Genomic DNA, 21,460 nt, shown 5'->3' on the forward strand with positions numbered 1-21,460 from the left:
GATGATTGGGAGACTTAATAAACCAATCAGAAAGCGGTATGACCAGTTCCATTGTGATGCATATGACGTCTGTACTCAGGACCCAAGCCGGGGAGTGTATGTAGCAATCAATGTCGCTCAACAGTGTCTCAAACTTCAGTGTCAGTTTAGAAGTTTTAGTTTAGTCGGGACGCCAAGCGTCGGTAGAGACATACGTTTTGAGAACTTGCAGTAGGGGTGGGAGTTTGTGTATAGTTTTATTTTTATTCGCGGAGTAATCGTAACGCCATGCAGCAGAGCTGTGCACCAGGTGAAGCTGGATTCCAAGCCTACGGAACAGACACGAGTGTAGACGGGGGAGGGCCTACTTCAGCGCCGACGAGAATGGACGCAGCGGACGTAGACGACACCGCCGTCGGAACGGACTCCTTCCAGCCGCCCGGTCTCAGCATGCCGTACGGTATGTCCGGAGGGTACACCCCACCGGATAGCAACAGCTCCCGCTCGTCGCCAGGTGACGGGGTGGACGCGGAGCTCTCTCGGTACAACTCGCAGGTCCCTCCCGACTACCCGCTAGGACACTACCCCGGTGCGACCAACCCCGAGAACGCGTACTCCATCACAAGTATGACGCCCTCCCCACATCCCTACACCAACGGATACGACCAACCACAAATGTATGGGCAACAACCGCCTGGCTACTTCGCACCGATCGAATCGGGCCCACCCCAGCCCCCTAACGGACAGTACCAACACGGTTACAACGGTAACTACCCCTACCCGGGCGGCGGGTCCATGTACGGGTACCCCCCTGGCCCTCCCCCTACCCCCGCGAAACTGAGCGTCTTCCTGACCAATCGGGATCTGTGGGTCAAGTTTCACCAACACGAGACGGAAATGATCATCACTAAACAGGGCAGGTAAGAGACAAAATCATTTACCTTTACTGTTTTTCTGTTAAAAATTCTTGTTACCAAATTGTAATCATGCCTGCCAAATACTTTGACGCTGACTTCCACAACTTTTGCCACTACACATAAGTAGAATTTTGACGAGTTACTTGTATCTTAAACCTCCTTGCTTGTATCAAAATGGTACATGGTACGAACATTTTCTCGAGCTATAACTTCGTACGTGTTTTCAGTATTGTACTTCTGACCAAGGAGCTTTTGTCAGCTTATATCTTTTTTACTGATAAAGTTGTTCTGACCAAGTCTTGTACGCAGTTCATTTAGTTCGTCGTACTAAAGATACGCAAGAAAAATGGTTACTTTAACAACTGCAGAGATTTATTGTTGTTAGACAGCTTCCAAAATCCAGGTTGTTGAGTAACTGGGATCTTGCACAGTTTATTTAGTTGTCTTACTAGTATCTAATTTTGTTCTGAAAGTTCTTGTTATCTATGCGCACTGCGCTTTGCACTAAACTTTTCCAAACTTCCAGAAATCGCACCTCGTTAAAATGATAGCCCTGGCATAATGGTTTATGACACCGGTAATGTTTATCTTCGCATTCAATTTTGTCAGGTTCTGTGACCGAAGTATTCGCAACTTCCTGGCTTGTTTTTCAGACCGGGCCCAAAAGGTGTCAAACAGACAATGAAACTTTCATCTGTTTTAGACACCTGATTTTAGTTTTATCCCTAATTAGTTGGGGACTTGTATGAGTGCTGTGTTTTAATGTATTTTGTGGTGTACCGCGTTTCAAGCTCATAAAGTTTATGTTTTTGCATTCAGCAATAGAAAAGTTTTTGACACGAAACATGGTTTATCTTTTGACCGTTTTCCTTCGCAGATCAATGGCGTTTGCATAATTTGGCCATGTTCACCAAAATGCCAAATTATGGTTATCATTTTCGTTCTAGGAGTGCGTAAACGACCCCCTCCCCCCGTCCACATGTTTCGAAACGCGGATTAGTTCATCAAGCCGACTCAAAATTAGTTTTAACTTTTAACAAAACGGAAAGGCGGACAAAAATACGTTGTACCAATTATTTTATTGCTATTGTTAGACAAGTTTTCTGTCTCAACCGTTCTTTAATTTTCGTTTAAAAACACCAAGCCTAAGCGACAAGTTGCACAAAAAATTACAAAATATTTTCATCAATCTTTCCATTTAGTTAATCTATATTTCATGAAGACTAATTTTCAAGCAAAAGCGCGTAATACTAATAGTGAAAAGGGTCAGAAAATAGAAATAAGGAATCTGGGTATTGTTGTTACCAGTTAGACAATGCAAAGGAATTTCGAGGCAGGATGTGTATAGCGTCTGCCAGTAGATGTCTAATTTGCTTGTAAAACTGTTTAAACACATAATTATAATGGTCAAAAATGACTACGACGACTTTGTACGGACATACATACAGTAAATGTTCAATTTGTTTTGGCATTTTTTTCTACAAATACACAGGTTTAACTTTTGAACCACTGTGCTTTACTTAGGACTTTCAGTCAAACCAACTTTGCGATCGGTCAAGACCGATTCAGTCTACACTGTCTTGATTAGTCATTAAGCTTTGTTTTAACAACGATTTAAGAAACTGGAATTAGTTGTATTTGGAATTCTGTATGTTTTTCTTGGACTTGTTTTTGTTTTCGTAATGCACTGTTCGCGGCGGGAGAGTTTTACGTCTGTGTTTCTTGGAATCATGACTCAGTGCAAGTCATCCTCATGAATATTCATAAGTTATTTTTGTCACTGATTACCAGTCAACTATCGGATGTACGTCATAGTCTTTTCTATAAGGATTTTGATTCCTAAATCATTTCTTAGCCTTTTCTTAGACCTAAACCTAATCGGTATGGAAAAAAAACACACACATTTTTCCCTTTTGGTCCGTAGGAACAGGTACACTTCTACATTTTCAAATCAAGGACTTCTATATAACTCCTTCTAACTTCACAAAACCCACACATAATACTATAATAGAAAAGGTGGGATCTTTCGTCTTCCTACTCGTCTTCCACTGTCTTCGAAAAAGGAGTCGAACCCAATAACCTAGGATCTAGAGTTAGCTTTTACTGGTTTTAGACTAGAGTAGACACCTTTGATATTCTTTTACTTTGTCTGAATCTCTCACGTTACCTGCAATTAGTCCACGGGCAATAAACTATATTATCACAACGTCCTTGTTCAAACTGAACATGGTCCTATTACTATTAGAAACACACTTTTATTTCTTGTAACTTTTACTACATCATTATGGAGGGTTACTAGAGTTTACGTGATGAGGGATATTTACCGCTTATGCGAACGAACAAACAGGGCTTCATGTAAGAGTGACTTTAAGTTGCAAAAAAAGGTTATCAAATTTACTTTAAATAAACTTTTTTTGTACTGGACTCGATTAATTTCTTTTTACCATAAGTTACGAAGCTTGAGTGATAAATTGTATTTAAAAGTTCTTTCATACTTGTTTTCTATGGCTAAATAGATACATTGCATAATTATTTATCCATCATTTCTACCTATGAAAGCGATAAACGTACAATCATTTTTTGGGGTTCAAATGCAAATTTTAATATACAATACAGCATCTACTTGCTTAATGAAAACTTTTGCATTCTGAAACGTCTGACCGTTTCCAAAATCAGATCCAGTTGCTTGAGTAACTACTTTTTGGCAAAAGTTTTGTAACTTTGAATTTCCGACTATTCTGTAGCCAAGTTCAGTTCTTCTAACTTCGGTTTTTAATTAACAAATGGCAGCTAAAAGTCTTTTGCCAGACCGAAGCGGTTAATTGATGGGATGGGTTCTTTGTTCCTTGCCGGCTAGCGATTGGTCGCGAACAAAGACCTGATTTGCATATCTGTGAGCGCGCCATGGACGCATGTGAGTCATGGTCATTTGGAGACTGCTCGGTATTGTCGCACAGTGTCAACAACATAGGCGTCCTGGGGTGCACATCCTGTCGTCTGCGGTCGGGCAAATAACCTGAAATGAAAACACTACGTTTTTTTTTAAACATTCATAAACACGATCAACCCATATAAGTCCAAATTTCAAGTGAATTTTAGCCTTAATGTGGTATATCACTGGAATACGGGTCGTTGCAAGAGTGACTGCGTTCTAAATTCAATTTTGTGTATGCCCCTGACTTTTTTAAACTGGGAGTATCACAAAAACGTATAAGTATAACTTTTTATCGGTGAATATTTTTTTCAAAGCCGCAGCTTCAGTCAGATCGTGTACTCGCTTTTTGGGTTATGCCATGGTCACATGGTCATAAACAAGGGCTCGACAAAGCGTGTTTCTTGCAACCTCTTGTTAACACTTTGTTTTGTAGTATTAGATATCATATCTATCGTCCTCCGTGAACTGGCTGGCTGGGCCCAGGTTTTGGAATTTACCTAGCATTTATCTAAGGCTTGAACAGCACTTCCGGATCCCCAACTTAAAAATGAAAAGCTTTCTTACTACAATGTACTAGTAACTTGTCCAATATGATTCAGATAATCCATATAATATAATAAGAGGATGGCCCCAAACGATTCCATTATTTTCCGTCCGGTCGGTCAAAGGAGCCAATTTTTACAATGTCTTTACTATAAACTGTTAACGCCATCGGCATCACATCAGCAACTCAACTTGTTTTCTCGACCCCAGGCGGATGTTCCCGGTACTGCAGTTTGCCATATCCGGTCTGGACCCGCATGCGCAGTACAACGTGTTTGTGGACATGGTGTTGGCTGACGTCAATCATTGGAAGTTCCAGAACGGGAAGTGGGTGCCGTGTGGGCGGGCGGATACAAACCCGCAAGGTACGATGTTTGTTTGTTTGTTTATTTGCTTGTTTGTTTGTTGTGGTGGTAGATGGTAGAATACAACGGGCATGCGTTTTCAAATACTACTTTCAATTCTTGGCCAAAATACAGGCATTCATGGTCTCTAATCATTAAACTAAATCAGAAATATGCACAGAAGAGGGAAGAGATGGAAAATGGTATAATTTTTCTTTTATCATATCTTAATTTTATCATAAATATTATATCTTGCCATATCTTAGTACGGGGGAAGAACACATCTTAGTTATTGTACTTAATGTATTACGCCTTTGTTGAGAATGAATATCAAAAAAAGTTCATTGTCATAAAAACCGAACACCTAAAAGCTGATAACTTTGGTATTATAATTTTGCAAATTTCATATGTTGGAAGGCCTCTATTTCAAGATACTGGTATATAATAGCATTCTGTCATTCTGAAGTGCCCCTTATCATATATACATGGTTCCTACCCGATCATATGTATATGACGTCATATTTTAGACATTCGTAATACTTTCTTTCTAAATTACTTGATTAGAATTTTCAGCTGTTGTCCGTTTCTATTACGGAAAAGCTAATTGGACCATTTCTGTATTTCAGGAAGCCGAGTGTACGTCCACCCAGAATCCCCTAACAGCGGCGCGCACTGGATGAAACAGGAAGTGGTCTTCAGCAAGCTCAAACTCACCAACAACAAAGGCGCCGACAACGGACATGTAGGTTCAGTATTTAACAACAAATACTAGGAATAGAATTTTTTACATTTCTTAAAGTAAATTTTAAGAAAGGTACAACATGATCATATTTCGTCTTCTTTCATTGGGGACGAAACAATGAAAGATCTGAGAGTGATTGCAATTACAGGTAGGAAAAGCAAAACGTGTATTGTTTTCGTTGGCGTTTTGGGGCGCAGCCATATTGTCCCAAGGGAGTGTTTGCCGCTCAGCAAAAATGAATTTGATGTAATTCCGTAGTATTTCGCTAGGTGTACTGTAATGTTGCAATGTTCGCTATAGATATACTGTATTAAATGTTGTTCCGTTGTATTCCGCAAGGTGGTGCTGAACTCCATGCACAAGTACCAACCCCGGCTGCACATCATCGAGGTGTCTAACCGAGCCGGCGGCGGCGAGCGCGTGCTACAGTCCCACAGTTTCCCCGAGACACAGTTCATCGCAGTTACCGCCTACCAGAACACAGATGTGAGTACCTTATTTTCCCTTATTTGTTCTCCACCAGGCCTTAAAAGCGTACGGGGATCGTAGAATTCGGGGAAAAAAAAAGAAACCGGGAAATTGGCTAGGGGGGTCATTACACGACTTATGTCCTCCCCTCCGACGAACTCCTCTGGTAGCAAAACTCTCCTGGCAAATAATTCCCCCTGTAACAGCTATCGTAGTCAGTCTGGTACAGACTACCTCACTACCAAACGTTTTCCAAACGTTGCATTATGTTTTACATCGTTTCTTACCATTTGTTTCAGATCACCCAGTTGAAGATCGACTACAACCCTTTTGCCAAAGGATTCAGAGACAACTACGATGGGTAAGTAAGCTTTTATCATATTGTATCTATATATATATTCAAAAGACGCTATAAGAAGTAAATGTATATGGATAACTTCTTGCAACACAAGGCTCTTATATACAGTTGTACCTTTCTGTCGGCAGCTCTTGAAAGAAAATTACCTCAGGAAAAATGGAGGTATTGATTCGGTATTGAGTCTGTGTTTCTACTTTTGAGATTGTCTATGTTTCTTGATATTTGTGGTCAGCATAACTTAAGAACCTCTGTATGAATTGTGATGATATTTGGTATGTTACAAGGTTTTGTAAATACGAGAGTCAGGATTGACTATGGGTCTCCAGGCCTTTGTCCTTGGTAGTGCAGCAGAACTTTCTATTTCTGTATCGTTTGTCCTAGACATGCTATGGACCTTGCTATGGGCTATGATGTCATTAGCATTACAATGATCATTCCTTATTTATCGTGACAGCCCTACAAACATCCGACCGAACGGTTTTGACGGCAGATCTGCAGGTATGGAGCCGGGCATGCATCCATCGTTAGGCGGACCCCTCCCCCTGATGCCGCCCATCTACCCAGTGGGCCCGCCAATGCCCGCTCACAACCGCGGTATCCATCTGCCGTACGACATGCGGTCTCACTCATCCGGAGGAAGTAGTTCCTCGCCGGGCAGCCCAGAGATGCAGCCCAAAGACTTGGAGTTGAAAGAAACCGCTTCAGACTTGCCAGGCTCCGCTCAGAACGGGCAGAGCAACGCTACACCAGAGAAGCAGGCGTCACCAACGAGGGTTAACAACTCAAACCTACTTCTGACAACAACAGCACCGTACACAGTCAACAGCAGCGGCCAGCCGCACTACAGCATGGCAATGACCATGCATAGCAGAGGAATGCCGCCGCGAAATGGCGGTCTACCGCAAAATGGGCAGGTGTCGGAAAACGGCAACATGGCACCAAACGGCCACATTTCGCAAAACGGGCAGTCGCAGGGAGAGGAGGCCAGACCGGAATGGAGAAGCCCCAGCAAAACACGCCCGTCAGGAGATGAGGACGACAATCGCGACGCTGCCGCAAAACGGCTCAGGACGGAAGAACTCCCGCCATACCACGACGCAACACCAGGGAACAACTACGACGTTTACGACGACCAACCAGGAGATGGTACGTCATCGTTTGGTCAACAACAGGATCACATGCAATACCACCGCTACAATGGGTACTACTCAGCAAACCCAGAGGACTACGGACACTACTATGACAGAAATGCGATGCAGTATGGTTACTACGGTAACCAGGGCTATCAGGCGTCCGCGCACGCGCAGTTCGTAGACAGTGAGAAGTTTGCACATGCGCATTACAACGGAGCATACCACCAGGCCCAGTATAATGGGGGGTACATGCCAACAAGCACAGCCAGCGCCGAAACAGCAACTGGGCATTACTAAGACTTCGGCAAAGAACTCTAGCGAAACAACACTGAAGAATTGGTTCAGGCACATTTGTAGTGTTTGGTAGTCCTAAGGCAGTGTACTTTCTCTGCAAAGTTAATTTTTTACCCTTCTTGTTGCAAGCGGATTGTAAGATATGTACGTACTTTAGTATTTATTGTTGCATCGTCCAAAAATGACGCTAAGGCCTTCTAGCGCTAGAAGTTTGAGACAGTAAGAGCCACGTCTTAAATGTTAAACATATCGTAGAGGGTAGTTTTAAGTTGTTTTTCGACGACAAGTAGGAAATAAGTAAAGATAAACATCAGACGTGCCTTGAAGGTACGTGATGTCTAAATGAACGTGTACAGCTAGTCAGGTGGTCCGTTGCATCTTGTGCAATACTCTAGCGCCACCTACCAGGATACGAACGAACTGCACGACACATTTGTTGCAATTTTTCAACTCCCTACCTCTCCGACAATGCTGCAACGAAATATGATTGTAAAATGCTGCTAAAGTCACGTATCATAAGATGGAAATGTTTTTTTAATGACAATCTACGAACTACATCATTTTATAGCTAATACTAGATCATGTTGAAGACATTTTTACGCTATATTCTAGATATAATTCAAGCATTGTTGCGCTGGTACGACGTTTTTTTTACTAAAGAATGTTTTAAAACCTTATTATACCATATAGTGTTGTAAAAGGAAGTAGAAAAGCATTTCCACTGCAAAATCATTTGTTTCTCTTTTTTCTGTTACTGCAACACATTGGTGTAATTTAAGTATGTGTTTGTGTGTGTGTGTGTGTGTTTTTTTTTTTGGGGGGGGGGTACCTATTAAATGTAAGTCCTTCTTTTTGAGCCTGTTTTGCAAGAAGACTAGCACGGCCATGGGAGGAACATATACTTTATTGAAATGTCGCGGGTTACAAAAGTCGTCGATTCTTATGCACATATTGTACACCAGTCATGATCTTTATACATTCGTCGTGTTGCTAAAAGTTTTGTACATCTATACCACGAGTTACGTCTGTGCTAAGCTGGATTCACAACGGTCGATTTTATCACATGTACAATTGTTTGAAACTTTTTAAAAAACATCTTATGACCTTATGTTATGATTTACAAATCGATCTGATACATGACATGCCTAATAAATGGTTCAGCTGACGTGGAAACGAAAATCTTCTTACAGTCTAGAATGTATCCTTTTCTGGAAACATCCTTCTGACCAATCAGAGAGCTCACAGTCCTGTGACGTCATTCCCCACGAATAGTCATAGGAAGACATGTACGTCTGATGTAACGTGATATGAGCTTTTAACGCTAAGCTTAAGAAGGTGGAAATATACTTATAAACAAAAGTCAACACCGTTGCATGACTACGCCTATTTATTAAAGAATAACCACGCACAGCGAAATACATTTTGGGTAATATGTCAATGGTAAAAATCCCCGAGACATAAACAAAACACGTCCGGATATGTATTAAGTATGGTATAGACTAGAATTTCACCTTTGACCCGTACACCACAGTGCATTTCGTTGCGCATGCGCAGTAGGTACCAGAAAGGTCCTACTCAATGAGAGCCAGCGGATCAAACAGGTAATCTTTTGTGGATCGATGCAAATGTACTAAATACAAATTTGAGTTTATTTTATTTTAATGATTTAAAGTTTTTCACGATCACTGTATGTTTTCCTCTAAGAAACAATAATTTTTGTCGCTCTATGCGCCTGAAAAGCCTTCTTTGTACAAAAAATAGACGACCAAGCAAATAACTATTCTGTCTAAAACCGCACACAGGGATAATACGGGCAACCGTTTTGTAACAAATCTGATAGCTATTTTTACTACATGTACCATCAACATGAAATATTTGAATTTAGCAATGCGCAGTGCACTGCTAAAATCGCCTTCTTTTCGGTCATCAATGAAACATAAAGGTGTCTGATCTGGCTTTGATTTTTGGACAGTCAAGCTAAAAAATGAAGTTGTGATTCACATTTGGTTGGTGAATTTTTTTGTCACTGACCCACAAGATTCCATATGCATAGATATCACGTTGTCGGATGAAAGTTTGATAAATGTCATGACTGAATAACAATCTTTTTCTTCCCGGGTACAAGTTAAATCTCACACAGTGATTCTCATTGATATTTATATATACACATTGACGTAAACATATCAGTAAAAAATGACTGATTAAAAAAGCAATGAAGAGTCTATCTCAAACTACGCACTCATTCAACAAATGAAAAGAGACCGAATAACGATGCTTTATAATATATAACAATAGAGATACGTCATAAACCACACTTTCTTGATTTTCTGTTTCGCCGCATAACTTCCTGAAGATCAATCAATAACTGTTGTAAAGACCAATTCATATCATTGGCCAACCTGCACTGTTCACTAGACAAATATCACGTTTACTATCAATTTCTGACAGAAACTACATTTTTTGGACTAAGTGGGTTTTCCGGTGTTGATCAAAATGTAAAAATACCACTACAGCAAAAATGGTAGAGATGGTCTGTATGCCCTTCAGTTGCGTTTACGTAAGCATTGTCCGCCATATTGGGTCGTTAAACTCGGAAGGTGCCAGGTCAATTTTAAGTAGCATTTTTGGTTACCGTCACGTAGCAGTAATTGATATGGAATTTACAAGTTATAGGCCTACTCTACAAGATTCAATTAACGAACAGGACAGTTGTCTTGACGTTTTGAGCAAAGATATTTCATAATATTTCCTTCTTTCGGACACTGTATCGGAAACAACATTACGTGCCGGTATTTGTTCAACAATTTATGAAATTTGCGAGGGTGTATTCGTACACGTTAAAGTTTCAGTCTGTTAATATTTTGGCGACGCTCTTAGGGAGCGAGCTTAATAGTACAGAATTATTTTAAAATTCCCGGATACTGTAGATAGTACGCTCATTACGTTTTGCATAACTACAAATATACACTCAGTACGTCGTGGTTAAAATTCAAAGTATACAAAGGCACGCTTTCACTTTGGTGCTCGACGAATACAGTAATAAGATCTCCTAGGAAATAAGCAATCACCAATACTGTAAATAAGTAGATTAAACCGCTGGTTATCTAAAACTACAAGGGGAATTTTTGTTACTCCAATGTTTAGTAATTTATGATATAAAAGGACATGACCAGAGTACCGTGAACTTCAGACGTCTTTTCATTGAAGATTGTATGAATGAATAATAGCTGATAGTTGAAGGAAACAGCATTTTGAAATGGTAAATGTATGAATGAAAAGTATATCATTTATTAACCTTTTTGGAGAAATTTAGAAGAAATTAAACACGACACGGAAAAAGACATTTTCAGATGATAATATCACCTATAGCTAACAATCTTTGAAATTTCCAAAGGACGGTTCTTAATGGGTATAGAATCTTTTCATTTGTTTGCTTTCAGCTGCGCAAAGTGCTTTCTCTGGGCGAGAGCAATACGGTTTTGCAATTAAAAGTTTTTCTGATTGCAAAGCTGTCGCCCATAGTGATGCTGCACTTGGTCTCTATCAGCGAAGACCCGCCATATTGAATATGGTATCGCACCGATGTTCCCATGGTGCTTTGCGCAGTGGACGACACAGAACAGTGTGTCCAGGAGTGCGCATGCGCACCACTTGTCTATCTGATGGCGCGTGCATATTTCAAAGATATAGATATAGATATAAGGGAAAATATCCGTGTATCATACAGTCGTTTCGTGAATAGTAAAACTTTTCAAAAGTTCGGCCCATTTCGCCGTCTGATGGTTTCTGAACGCCCTCTGTATCAAAACCGCTGCCCGGAACTCTCGTTCCCTGCGTGCCGTGGTCGTCACGACGACCTCGTTCACTCTGGTGGGGAAAGACTTCTTGAAAGTGTCCTCCATCTGATCCATGATTTCCCCGAACTCATCCGTGTTCTCTACGTCTCCCCAGAGCCGCTTATACGTGAAGGTGGTCAGCTCTTTCAGGACGTCTATACAGTGGACGCGGTCCCCGCTGACCAAGGGAATGTCTAGCGTCTGTAACTTGATATTGTTCGGTTTACGCAATCGTAGTGGATCGTCCAGTTCGTCCACAAGATCGGTTAAAAGAGTGTAGTCAATGAACTGCGTGGCGTCGGGATCGTACCTCTGCCACACCATGTAAAAAGACTCGAAGTCGTCTTCGGTGATCCCGACGTGTTTTTGTTCCTGCGCCTGGTTGAAGCCCTCCAGACCTACTGCTATGTACATGTTCCTTATGATCAAAGAGCTGACCATGATGTAGCTCACTAAGTACAGCGCGGGTATGGTTGTACCACTACAGAGCCCGTCGTGGTCGGGCTCACTGGTGTCGCAGTACTTCATCAACGGTTCCAAGATGTCGTTCCATCCGGCGGAAGTGGTCAACCGGAAGAGGAGCATCATGGACCGTCCGAAGGTTTCAAAATTCACGATCTCGTCCAGCATGCCCTCGTGGTGCACGTGCGTGAAGGAGACCATCCCCATGATGCTGAAGATGAACATGACGATAAGGAGGAGGATGCAGATGTTGAAGAGCGCCGGGAGGGAGATGAGCAGCGCGAACAGGAGGCGACTGATCCCCTTGGCCGCGCGGATGAGTCGCAACACTCGCCCGATACGGAAAATACGAACCACTCTCAGGAGCGTCGGCGTCAGAAATCTGCTCTTCAGGACATCCTCCAGAAGAAATCCTGTTGAAGCATAAGCACAGATACACTTTGTTATACATTTTGAACTTTCCTGTTTGTGCTTGTACCATTAAAATGCCAATTTAGAATATACGTCTATGAACGATAGACATCCAGGCAAACAACATTTAAAGACATTCAATCTCTAGAACTGGATAAAAAATGGAGATTTACTTCCGACAACGTAAAATATATGAAAATAGATTATAAACCAATATTTTTTAACATTTGCATCACAAAATGACCATGATGTACGTTACATATTATATTCTACTAGAATAGATTTTCTGACCAAACGACTGCACTAAATAATTCTATGTTCTTCTAAACGACTTATTTCAATACATATTCATGCATTTAACATATGACAGCACAGTTTTTGAGGTTCACGATTATAAGTACGAATGCGCAGTGGAATACATTGTGGGTACTATAATTTCAAAGGCGAAGGCTCCTAAAATGTAACAGTTCTTGTCTTGTTTCCATTTGTATAACGATGTATAGATTTGTTTTGTTTATGTTTCGGGGGCATTCACCTTTGATATATTACCCACAATGCATGTCACTGTACATGCGTACTTATAAGCGTGAATCTCTTCACTACAAAGTTTAGGACTTACCCAGGATAGACAGAACTACTATGCAGAAATCAAAAACGTTCCACGGTAACCGGAAGTACTGGTTGCCCATCCCGATCAGCTTGACGATGGCTTCCAGGGTGAACAACCCCGTGAAGACGAGGTTAATGACCCACAGGACATGCGTGATGACCTCTGTCTGGTGGTAGTGTTCTATTGCCATGGCGACCATGTTCAGCCCGATGGCCCCCATGACCGCTATTTCCATTTCCTTGCTGAGGGCGAAATCAAAGATGGCGGCCCTCCACCTTATCTGGAATAAGACGTAAAATTCATCGTTATTGTTAAACACGATGACTCTGTTACATCATCACTTGTGTTAGCTTATTCCTTTAATTTTGCCCTTTGAGGTGTAGCTATAACCTGTTTAGCGATGGACGTTAATAGTGGTACATTTGTAAAATGGTAAAAAGAATGGTGCCCGCTATGATACAGTTTCTACTGTCCAACGGTAAAAAAAACCGTACCCGCTATCGAATAATTTCCTACATATATTGTTCCTTCGCCAATATGATAGTATAAATCTTACACAAATGCAAAACATATTTTGAGAATACCATGAAGCTGTGGGTAGCGTGGCAAATATGGCAGAAAGTTTTTGACGTTTCATTTGACTTATCCTTATTGAAAGGAGTTTATAGCGAAATAATAACCTGTTATGTAATGTTGTACATCTATCAACACTTCTCTATACAGATGCACCACATATACTGTAAATGCAGAAATGTTCGCAGTGGATCACCGCGAACTTACATCCACCGCGAACGTTTTTCTATTATGGTATTAGTCTGCAGTGTATGGTGTTACCTCGAAATTAAAACCACCGCGAAAAGTCCTTTTTCCTGCTACCGCGAAATTAAATCCCCGCGAACTTAAATAAATTTACAGTACAATGTATCAATGAGAACAGTAATACCTTGGGTCGACTGACGATTTTTTGCGGCTTCTTGTCGCTGAGTTTCCTCAGCGTGTTGTAGTACTTCTTCTGGTTAGACGTCAGGAATATGTCCAGGTACCCCTCGCCTTCGTACTGTAAACACAACGTTGTTGTTTTTGTTTGCTATTTTGTTTTGAATATAAACATATGAATATGAACATTATGTTATAATACACCTCGATATCAAAACGTTGTAATTGCTTATCTCAGAAAGACAACGAACTGGGATTTTTGACACATTTGCATTGTCAAATGTTAAACCGCTTGCTACACAGTGAGGTGGCATCGCACTGCACTTACGGCACCAGTACGGCGCTGCGGGGTTCGTTCACTGCAACACTGCTCTGTTATTTTCGCCGCTTTTTTTAAATTAAGGTGTTTCGGAATACGTATGACTTAGAAGAACAAAATACACAAAACGTAAGAAAAATTCGTTCTTTATCGCTGAAATTCGTTATCTTACGAACCCCGCAGTGCCGCACCGGTGCCCCAAGTGCAGTGATATACCACCTTTTGGGGGCAAATGGGCCGTGCAAATCTCTGTTTCTATAGCCCCTGGGCCACACAGGCCACAATAGTATAGTGGTAGGAAATGTAGTGTATCTAACTCCCATACACTTTCTCTTTTAAGTACTTAGTGCTCAATAGAGAATACAATTTGTACCATTTTTTCAAGTCTTTGGTTTCACCGGTACGGGGATGTAATCTTGAACATTGCAAATGCAAACCGAACACTCTAGCCCCTAGGCCATTATACAAGTCCTTATATTTCCTTTATTACTTAAGAAAAATACGAAGACGCCCACCTTTCTCTTGAGTGAGTTGAAGTTGTCAATGATGGCTCCGATGAAGAGGTTGAGCGTGAAGAAGGATCCAAAGATGGCGAACACGACAAAGTAGATGTACATGTACGGGTTAGCCTCCCGGGACGGCTGCATGTCAACCTGATGATGGGCACAAAAATATATTATGATTTATCATATTTTAGTTTCGTGAATTAAAAAAAGACAGAATCTTATTATATATTATATATATCATAGAGAGAGTGGTGGGGATATAGATGGATAGAGATAAATAGACCGATATAGATTTAGATCTATTGAAATTGCAATACTTGGCAATCCAGGCAACTTAGCTGATAGTGGGATATATACAAGATATATAGATAAGTAAATAGATAGAAGGAAAAGTAAAAATTATTCCTTTTTTGACAGGTTATCTATAGGGTTTGGAGCAAGGCAGTTAATACATGTATTGCGTAATGATCAGAGATCAGAGACACTACCAGCTTGAAGATCAGAGGTAAAGACATATCTGTATGGAGTTTCCATACTTCAGCAGAGTTGAAGCCATAGGATAACTTCCGATCTGCTAAGACTTTTACTTCATGTATCTTTGTTAACTATCCCTGTGCAGAGACATGAGCCACTTCATTCCTCTTCCGGCAAAGCCTTAGGGATAACCATCGGTGACAACGACATTGGTATTGCTCGATGCAGGCGCAATGATACAGAGTAAATCACCCTCCCACAGCGCCCGGGTCAGCCATTTTGACGCATTGCAGAGGACGATAACAAATCCTTCCACAAGCATCATCAACGCGTGGTCGTATTGATATGTGACAAGCTGGGATCAGTTTCCCTTCTGGCATTTAGCTCAACATCAATTACGATTTTCTCCATTTAGTTCAGGGGAACAGTTTATCTCCGTGTGATGTGAGGATCAATATCTTATCACAGAAAACATGCAAAGCGAGTTCCCCATTTTCCAGGGACGCACTTTACGGGAATTCGACATGGTTCATGAACCACGATTATTAAATCCCAGGGGAAGATTTTTGTTAAGTGCATACTTATTTAAAGAAAGAGTTGGGGCACCGTGTTCACATTAACCAAGACGTTTCTATGAGATCATATCATCAGTATTTTATGTATTTTAGAATTAAACACGCAGGACCTGGTCCTCATTTTCTGGCAACGTACTCTAAAGGAATTCGACATGATTAATGAAGAATGGTTATTGAATCCCAAGGGAATATTTTGCCACGTACATACTAAGCTACATGATGTACAGAATGAGATGGCACTATTATAATTTTCACATTGACCAAGGTGTCACTGTGCTACGATATGTGAGCGTCAGTATCTTATCACAGAAAACATAGAAGGCCTGTTCCCTATTTCCGGTAACGCGCTTTACGGGAATTTGATATGATGAATGAACTTTGATTACTGAATCCTAAGGGAAGATTTTGTTAAGTACATACTCAGCTAAATATTGTACAGAAATAGATGGCACTATTAATTTTCACATTGAACAAGGTGTCTCTGTGCGTTGTGAGCATCAGTGTTTTATATATTACAGAATCAAACATCCAAGGCCTGTTCCCTATTTTCCAGGAACGCACTTTAAAGGAATTCGACATGTTTACATAATCCCAAGGGAAGATTTTACATACCGTGCTACATGAGTACAGAATGGGATGGTACCATTCATTTTCACATTGACACTAAGGCGTCTCTCACAGTGTTATGATATGTGAGCATCAGTATCATATATATCACAGAAAACATGCAAGTTGAGTCCCCATTTTACAGGAACGCGCTTTACGGGAATTCGACATGATTCAAGAACTATGATTACTGAATCCCAAGGGAAGATTTTGTTAAGTACATACTGAACAATATGATAAAGAACGAGATGGTGCCATTCATTTTCACATTGACCAAGACTCTATGCTACATGTAAGATATGTGAGCATCAGTATTTTATCACAGAAAACATGCAAGGTGAGTTCCACATTTTCCAGGAACGCGCTTGATGGGAATTCGACATGATGAACGAACTTTGATTACTGTATCCCAAGGGAAGATTTTGTAAAGTACATACTGAGCTACATGATGTAGAGTAAGAGATGGTGCCATTAATGTTCAAGTTGATCAAAGCGTCTCTGTGCTATGTGAGCATTAGTATCTTATATATTATAGAAAATAGGCAAGGCCAGTTCCCATTTTCCAGGAACGCGCTCTACGGTAATTCTATATGAGAAATTGATCAATGTTCACATTGGCTAAGGCGTCTATGTGCTATGATGTGTGAGCACCGGTATCTTATCACAGAAAACATGCAGGGTGAGTTTCCCATTTTCCAGGAACGCACTTTACGGGAATTCGACATAATTCATGAACTATGATTACCCAGGCCTCAATCAGGCGACTGAAGATACATACAATGTACGTACTGAGCTACACAGAAATGGCTCAGTGACTCCATTAACTTGATATTGACTAAAAGTGATGTGAAAGATTCATATTCTGTCTAACAAAATGTACTGGTATCGCGTCTATAACATTTACCCAAGTAGACATACAACAAGTAAAACTTTTTTTAAAGGCCTAAAGACACACACATACGTTATTATGGATCATTGATATTGATGTATGTTTCATACCGACTCAAACGTTCATTATTACGTCTCCCTCGAAGTCAAACCCAACCTGTTTAGAAATAGCCAACACTAGTATTAGATCTAGAATATTATTCATAACTGTCCATTGTCACTTGTATATCTATTATGTTTATACTATGTACTTGCAATTAGCCCTCGGGCACGAACTTGCAAATAAACTTCTTTATCATGGGATATTTCTCAGATACATTCAAATATCTATACATCGGAAAGAGATAAATGATAAATGTATTTGTTATCAAGATAGTGAATGAATCTATACGTACCCCTCTGACGTCCACTGCATCGTGCATGATTTCTATCCAGCCTTGAAACGTTGCCTAAGGGAGAGATACGGCACTCTGTTAGTAAATATGTAACTTTTCATTATATGAAGATATGGAAAAATTGGAAATGGAATACGTATATACACAGAAAATACTACTTTGCTGTAAACTTCTACATCCATCACAGTTGGGTGAATTGATTGTGCCAATAACCGAATAACACGAAAAGTGCACATAGAGATAAAACAATCCAACACGAAAGTAAGAGTTCAACATCATTAATATAATTTTATTTATTTATTTATAGACACCAGTCCTGTCCACATTTTACTTCTATACACATGGTACTACAGCAAAACAGAGGTATCTTCTGAGACAGGCTTATAAAGGTATTAACATCAACTTTTACACTTACTTGTGTGTAGGAGAATAAGGGTAGTGTTGAATAGTAAAGAAGCGCTAATGTAAATATTCCAGCAAGTTATATGCCTGTCACATTATCCACGATCTTTGGGCGTATTGATGGAAGATCGGTCATATTTAAGATCGACAGAGGGTTGTGCGTATTTTTCACCTGAAAACCTGTCACATATAAGCCATACTTTGTACATTGTACAATTGTTGTGCAATAAAGTTATTATTATAAGCAAGGCCCGGGCTCGGCCGCAGAATCGTTGTCCGATCGATTTTCGCCAAATGTGACAGGGGTATCAACATGTTGGAATCTAGTAATTCATATGTCTATGGCATGGGAGTGTTCGCATTGTAAATAGCTTACAACGTTTTTGCAATTATCTGTAAGTTATAACTTGTGGATAAAAATGTGGAGGTCAATAATTACCACTTGGAAAAGGGCCAACAGCGCCGCCCCCACGTTATCGAAGTTGACCTTGGAGTTGATCCAGGTGAAGTTGCCGGTGACGCAGGCCGTCTTGTCGTTGATGAGCGTGGCGGGGATCCTCTCCCCCTCGTGGTCCAGGCACTTGAAGAACTGCCCGGAGAACAGCTGGACGCCCATGATGCCGAAGATGAGCCAGAACACCACGCAGACCAGCAGGACGTTGAAGATGGCGGGTACTGCGTGCAGCAAGGCGCTCACCACCACCTAAGGCAAAGTTGTTGTTTTTTTCTAATTTGATCTATTCGGCTGTACAATCATGAGAAATGCAGCCAGGGCTACCCAAGTAGCCAAAGGCTATTATCCAGGGCTAGCCCTTGCATAATACAATATACAATAACAGCGTTACGTTCACCGGTACATGAGGGTGTTTTTCGAACTAGGTTACACAGACAACGCAAGATACGGATAACTTTGACTAGAGAGACGATCTGTGTTTACAAGCTAGACTAGCAGTCGCACTATCAGAGATACTCTATCTATGATAGCTGTCGTTACTATCTGTGATATTCAGTCTATGATATATAAGTAACATTACGAGATTATCTATATAGGGATATTTTGATTGTGAACGCTATAATATATACATCATTACAAAAATCATCATCATCATCAACTCTAGACTCCATAGCAGGCTCTCTGTGTCTTTTGCTCATAATACACTTTTGCTGGCTATTTCATTTTGTACTAGGTTGCTTGTAAAACTGGGCCTAATGACCTTATGCTAGGCCTATAGGATCCCGTATTGACTCTTAAATCCTGTCAGTTTTGGCTTCTAAAGTCGACTTGACGAATGAGACCATTACTAATTTCTCTTCCTGTATAAAACTGCATTTCAAACTTCTCACCTTCATGCCTTGCCATCTAGAGATAGCCCTTAGCGGCCGCAGCGCCCGGAACACTCTCAGGGACCTCACAGCCGACAGGTTTGCCGACTTGGTGGTGGACTCCAGAGCTATGCTGAACAACGAAACCTTCAAGACAGAACCATTTTACATGTTATAGAGTGTAAAGTCAGGCCTTGCCTTTACACACAGTTACATTTCTTTCAGCTTTTATAAATCATATTGCATGTTTATCGCAAAATTCATACTACCTTCCATACCCTTGTTACCTATTGACAGTGCAGTATAACAAGAAGATATAGTAAAGGAAAGTGAAGAATTCCAACGTTGCTGTGTAGCATAATCTCCAAGCAGATCTTGCGGTGGCATGAGATAGTATCATAAGCTGAGGAAGGGGTTTAGCCGGCGTGGTGGACTAAAACTCCTCTGCCGGCTAAACTCCTTCCCCAAGCTTATGATACTATATTATGCGACCGCAAGATCTGCTTGGAGATTAGTGTAGTAGTATTTCCACATAGTGGCGGTGATGATGTAATGGGCTCACCATTCTGCTTTTGGGTAGCGGCCACCAACCAGTTGTCAGCCAATCACAAAATTGCCTTAAACTTGCCTTTAGGTGAAAGTGATTGGCTAATACCAAATGGGGCAAGCTTATTGATACCAACGACATTTTTTTAAAAGACCTATTGTTTGGACAGTTCTAACGTTGTGTCTGTTGACGCTTTGCATCGCTATGCTGAAAGTCCAGAATATAGAGAATTTGTAATGTGAACACTGATTGGTTTGTGCCAAATAATGCCAGCGCATTTATATTTATAAACGAGACGTAAAAAGGCAGGTAAGTGGGCCGATTTCAGAGTATGTAGGCCGCACGGTGGCTCATAGATAGTAGGAGGATGTGTAGCACTATACAGAGTAGAAACACAAATAGCTATCCTTAGCGGTATCTCTATTTCATATAATGAAATACTACTAACACTACTACTGTCAATTAGTAGTGTAGTGGTACCCTCCAAGAAGTGGTTGGTGGGGAAAATCGTGAACCTTTCCTTATTTGTCGTCTTTTTTGAGGCTGATGGAAAAGGTCACGATTCTCCCCACCAACCTCTGCTTCGAGGGTAGGGTAGTAGTAGTATTTCATTATATGAAACTTAACATGTAACTTGACATAGCACAGAGCAACAAGAACAGTCGGAAACAAGGCTAAAGGGGATACAGACAGCAACACACACACACAGACAGAGCAGAGGGAGTTTGCAACTGAAACAAGAGCTACAGTAATTAAGATAGGAAAGCAAGAGTCCTACCGTCTAGAAAAAGCGAGACAAATGGCGGTATACATACGGGTAGACCTACCGCAACCACGACACAGTCAAGAACACACCACCCATTGGTGAAATATTTGACAAAGCCGTAAGCTATCCATTTTAGAAGCATCTCAATGAGAAAAATAAGGGCAAAGATGATGTCCAGTATGGCCAACACCTTCTGTAGGGTTGGTCTGGTGTCCAGATAGATGTCATCGAATGCCTGTAAAAGGGAAAATGGTGAAATATATTAATAGTCACATACCTCAGGATTACAATTGACTTAAGCCGTAGTATCAATCATATCTCTCTATAGTGTACTTATTTAGGCAAGAAGAGTATGTGTCCGTGTTTTCTTGTTTGTGTACGTGTATGTGTGCGTGTGTGTGTGTGTGTGTGTGTGTGTGTGTGCGTGTGTGTGCGCGTGTGTGTGTGTGCGCGGTGTGTGTGCATGCATGTGTGTGTGTTTCAAGGCAGCATGACTAAAGAAGCTGTAGATTGCGGTTAACGCAAGTAAATCAAGCCATGCCAGATCTGAAAAACATTATATGAAACACTAATATAGCAGTGTCTAAAATCTGTGGCTAGAGTTTGACATATAACATAACCAGCAAAAAAATACGCGTCACATCATTGTTACTAAACGTTTGCAAATTAAAAACCAATCTGCATAGAAGCA

At 40.8% G+C, this 21,460-nt stretch overlaps 2 protein-coding genes across 3 annotated transcripts in view; one reads left to right on the forward strand and one right to left on the reverse strand.

Moving 5' to 3' along the window:
* Positions 1 to 239: 239 nt before the first annotated feature.
* Positions 240 to 8,876, forward strand: LOC118404018 (T-box transcription factor T homolog; the record flags this gene model as incomplete). Its single annotated transcript, XM_035802943.1, is given in 6 exon segments — positions 240 to 899; positions 4,585 to 4,739; positions 5,345 to 5,460; positions 5,800 to 5,946; positions 6,228 to 6,289; positions 6,741 to 8,876. Coding segments are annotated over 6 exon segments (2,088 nt in total). The 3' UTR covers positions 7,717 to 8,876.
* Positions 8,239 to 21,460, reverse strand: part of LOC118404005 (sodium channel protein 1 brain-like) — a 179,678-nt gene continuing 166,456 nt past the window's right edge. Inside the window, exons 22-29 of one of the 2 annotated variants that reach the window (XM_035802908.1) lie at positions 20,819 to 21,004; positions 19,478 to 19,603; positions 18,573 to 18,836; positions 17,732 to 17,785; positions 14,803 to 14,940; positions 13,976 to 14,089; positions 13,042 to 13,312; positions 8,239 to 12,424 (exon numbers count right to left, since the gene is read on the reverse strand). In XM_035802908.1, coding sequence (XP_035658801.1) covers positions 11,433 to 12,424; positions 13,042 to 13,312; positions 13,976 to 14,089; positions 14,803 to 14,940; positions 17,732 to 17,785; positions 18,573 to 18,836; positions 19,478 to 19,603; positions 20,819 to 21,004 — 2,145 coding nt within the window. In that variant the 3' untranslated portion in view covers positions 8,239 to 11,432. The remainder of the gene's footprint in view (positions 12,425 to 13,041; positions 13,313 to 13,975; positions 14,090 to 14,802; positions 14,941 to 17,731; positions 17,786 to 18,572; positions 18,837 to 19,477; positions 19,604 to 20,818; positions 21,005 to 21,460) is intronic. The other variant, XM_035802907.1, reaches the window with a different exon arrangement.

Source organism: Branchiostoma floridae, chromosome 17 (assembly GCF_000003815.2).
Source record: "Branchiostoma floridae strain S238N-H82 chromosome 17, Bfl_VNyyK, whole genome shotgun sequence".
Lineage (NCBI taxonomy): Eukaryota > Metazoa > Chordata > Leptocardii > Amphioxiformes > Branchiostomatidae > Branchiostoma > Branchiostoma floridae.